General features: G+C 34.8%; 1 protein-coding gene across 1 annotated transcript; it reads right to left on the bottom strand.

Annotated features, from left to right (window-relative positions):
* Positions 1-1,563: 1,563 nt before the first annotated feature.
* On the bottom strand, positions 1,564-3,120 carry LOC124842084 (UDP-glycosyltransferase 79B30). The gene is made up of 2 exons (XM_047318491.2): positions 2,615-3,120; positions 1,564-2,462 (listed from the first exon to the last, which is right to left on the bottom strand). Exons 1-2 carry the CDS (start codon positions 3,115-3,117, stop codon positions 1,586-1,588), a joined length of 1,380 nt encoding a protein of 459 aa, XP_047174447.1. The 5' UTR covers positions 3,118-3,120; the 3' UTR covers positions 1,564-1,585.
* Positions 3,121-4,043: the final 923 nt, after the last annotated feature.

Genomic DNA, 4,043 nt, shown 5'->3' with positions numbered 1-4,043 from the left:
ATTCTTATGATTCTAGACATTATATGGACTTATATAAAAACATCTTATAGATAATAACTCTCAAGATATTTGCATACTTCATTGTAGAATCCTTCTAGATAGGATTTTTCTAAAATTCTATTTGGGTCTTTTCTAATCTTGGGCTTTTATCTTATACGCTTAAAATAAAAAATCAATTTATGATTCCAACACCTGCAACTATCAATTATTGTGCGTCTAGCGACACCGATGTTCATGTGTGACGGTGTGGACGCGTTGAAGTGGTCGTCGCCTGCCACTATGGTCATTCTAGAAGAAACTCTTGTCCAAGAGGAATAACCGCTACATTTTTTTGTGACAAAAAGTTGTTTGTCATGGTGGATTGGGAGGCTCGTTGCATTTTCACAATCCAATAACGTGCTCATGGTGTTCTCACGTGCGATTTGCATCTGGGTCACCGACAACATTGCTCTGGTGGCACACCGTTGCTACTAGTGAATGTCGACGAGGTGCAGTTGGAGTCGAAGAAGGTCCAACAGTGGCAACATTGAGGTTTGGTAGGAGAAGATAAAAGATGAAGATGATGATTTGTGATCATTTAGGTAGTTCAATTTTTGAGTGATGGATATATGCCACATGTTAGTCTCTGATTTTCCATATTAATTCAAATGTTGGCTTGAATGTTCCTAATGCTAGAATTGAATCCCTCGTTGTCCAGAGGGAGAAGATTTACATGAAAAAGACTTTTCAACGCTCAAGTCATCGAAAAAACTTTAGAATCTATGAGAATATTGTTGAGTATGAAAATATGAGTGTATTTAACCAGAGCTAATAAAAACTTACTATTTTTATGTTTGGTTAGTATGATAATAACATTAATATATATATATATATTTAACCAGATTAAAAGATATTTATAATATAATTGATTTCACTATATTTTGCTAATATAGTGTAACTGTACTAATAAATATATCTGTTAATATTATTTAACTACTTTATATTAATAACATTGATTGAGCCTTGTGAAACTAAACTATTTAATATATTTATTGGATTGGGTAGATAAATTATACACACAGTTTCATCTATTTTTTCTTTTTTTCGTAATTTATTGTCTTTAAGACGATATAGACATATTGATACATCAAATACTCCATTAATATTTTTTTTTTCTATTTTCTATTTTCATCACTTTATATTATTTTTCATGTTTCCTATAATTTATCTTAACATTTATGATGTGCGAAGAAGCTCGTAATTGATATAATATTGTTATATGGTGAGATAATATGATTAGATTAATCACAATATGAGATATATTTTATTTGTTTTTAAGTTTGAAACTTTTATAATAATTTTGTTCTAAAAAATAGAACAATGGACATCTTATAGTTTTTCTTTTATTTAAATATATTAGCTTCTATATTTGTAGAGGTTTCATTTGATCTCTTTCAGTTTTTTCAGTTTTTTTTGCTTGATTTTTATAACATGTAGTCATTGAGTCTAAACTGTATTCATGTAACATGTGTTTAATGTGACAATTTTGTGCAAATACTACAACATTTATTGTATGATGTTTTGTGTGAATTCCAATGGTTGGAAGTTAAACTCCTTCATCAACTATCTCTTGGAGTCTGCTGCAAAGGTTGTCAAGATAACAAGACTCCAAATTTATGTCAAGGAGGGTCTCTCTGAGCTTAGTGTGATTATCTCTCACCTTCTTGCTGGTTTCATTTTCCTCATCCATCACAATGCTCACAGCTTTGCACACACTCTCCTTTGTGTAATTTCCATTCTCATCCTTCTCAACTTCCACACCAACCTCTAAGTTGTTGGCCATCATCCTTGCATTCAGAATCTGATCACCAACATTAGGCAGCAGTACCAACTGACACTTGTTCACCAGTGCCTCAGACAAAGAACCAGAACCACAATGTGTGATGAAACACCCCACAGAAGGGTGTGCAAGAATCAACTGTTGCATAACCCAACCTCCATACACAAACCCTCTCCCTTTAACCCTCTCTTCAAACCCTTCAGGCATTGCTGATTCCACTGTCTCAAACCCTACTGGGGCCTTCACTGCTGCCAAGAATGGCATGCCAGTCAGCTCAAGACCAAGCACCAGCTCTTGGAACTGCTCTAACCTCAAAGTGCACTCACTCCCAAAACAACAATAAACCACCGATCCTTCCTCAAACCCTCCAAGCCATGTGGAGAATTTTTCCTCCAACTCAGAGGTTGGTGGCTCTAGAATAACTGGACCAGTAGCCAGCACAGGCTTCTTGAACTGGCTTCCAATGTAATCAAGATAAGGCCCTTCGATTTCTCTGCATGTTCTGTATGCCAACACATCAGCTTCATTCAGTGCTATGAACTGGCGATCGTAGAAGAGAACATCGCTCCCAAACGTGTCCTTTCTTTTTCCGGCAAAGGCTCGAGCCTCATGAGCATGAAGCTTGATGGAAGAGTCAGGGTACCTGTGTTGCATATGTCAGATACCAATTATAACTACACAACATATTCATATAATTCATATCTATATCTTTAAAACCTAATAAATATAAAACTTAAAGAAAAAGTCTATATATTTAAAACCTATGTGAAAGGGTATTGATGATTAGGAGAGTACCCTTCTGGGGGTTCCATGAGGTCACTTTCTGATAGGTCAATCCCTTGGTAATATCTAGCAGGTGGAAGAGTGTAACCAATCATGACAGAGCTAGCAGTGCAATAGTGCACGGCCTTGATGCCTAATTTCTTGGTCAAGGTTGGTATCCAATGTGTGAAGTCATAGAAAACAAGTTCAGGTTTGAGATCAGTGAGAAGGGTTTCTATGTCATCTTTGGTTAGATCCATGGCTGTCATGATGTTTGGTTGCAAAGGGTAAGTGACATCTGCAGTGGTTTGTGCATCAGGGGGAAGACCTTCAACGTGAGGAACAGTGATGGTAACGAATGTGATCAAGTGAGGATGCAAGTTGTATGGTTCCAACTTGGCTTGTGCTTTTGTGGGTGTGATGAAGGAGATTCTGTGACCCCTTATGGCCAACTTGTTGCATAGATGGAGGAATGCTGTTTGGTGACCCATGGCCAGCCATGGATACATAGCTATGTGCAAAGGACGTGGCTCCATGGAAAGAAGAGAAATTGAGAAAAGTGAAGCAAATGAAATTGCAGAGGTGAGATAAAGTGGAAAGAGAGTGAGATTGCTAACAACATGGAGAAGAAACGAGAGTCACGGGGATCCTAGGGTTCTTGTGGTTTTGTTTTCTGTGTGATTGTTTTCAATGGTTCAAAGATTTCAATTGAATTGTGGTGGGTGAGCTTGTACATAGGAATCTGGTGGTCATCACACACCTACAACTATTTTCAGTCATACATATTCACACCCTTTTCATTTCATTTTCCTCTTTACGATAAAATATATCATTCTTTTTATCTATATTTATTCTTATCATTTAAATATTATGTTGTATTATTAAAAGGAATTATTCAGTAATCTTTTTGAAAAAAAAAGTGCTTATCAATGAATCATTTATTTTTCAAGAATTTTAGAGGATCGTGTTTACGAAATTACTTTCACACTTACTTTGATTAGGTAAAAAGAGAAGAGTTGCATAATTTTATAAAGATGGTTGGTAAGAAAGTAAACATGAAAAAATGTGGGATCGATGATATTTTTAAAATTTATATAAACTTTTATACATTGGAAGGTCACAGAAAACATGTTAACAACTTTGGTTTTTCTTTCTCATATTTTTCTCTAGAATATTTTTCTCTAGAATAAATGATGGTTTTGAGAGTTTCTTTTTTGGTAATGACTTTTTGTGTTCTACACAGAGTGTTAGCCATTCATTTCTTCTGTGTTTTGAACTTTTTCTATCATGACCACTATCTTTGTTTACATGAGCTCAATTTGCTAAGGTAAATTTTGTATCTCTACTTTGTTGGTGAAATTTATTGTTATTTTGTGGATTTCAATCACAAATATTACATAAATATTTTCATTATTGATTTTTAATGGTTCATATTTAAATTTTGGAAAATTTTCAAATAAAC

Source organism: Vigna umbellata, chromosome 6 (genome assembly GCF_029865625.1).
Source record: "Vigna umbellata cultivar VRB3 chromosome 6, Vumbellata_1.0, whole genome shotgun sequence".
NCBI classification, from domain to species: Eukaryota; Viridiplantae; Streptophyta; class Magnoliopsida; order Fabales; family Fabaceae; genus Vigna; species Vigna umbellata.
The sequence above is the reverse complement of the archived record's forward strand: the minus strand, read 5'-3'. Positions and strand labels throughout refer to the sequence as shown.

What these genes read in the sequence shown, in the direction of transcription:
- LOC124842084 (XM_047318491.2), bottom strand. Translation starts at nt 3,117, where the DNA reads ATGGAGCCACGTCCTTTGCACATAGCTATGTATCCATGGCTGGCCATG. An exon ending in CTCATGGAACCCCCAGAAGG is followed by an intron (nt 2,463 to 2,614) that starts GTACTCTCCTAA and finishes TATGCAACACAG; the next exon opens with GTACCCTGACTCTTCCATCA.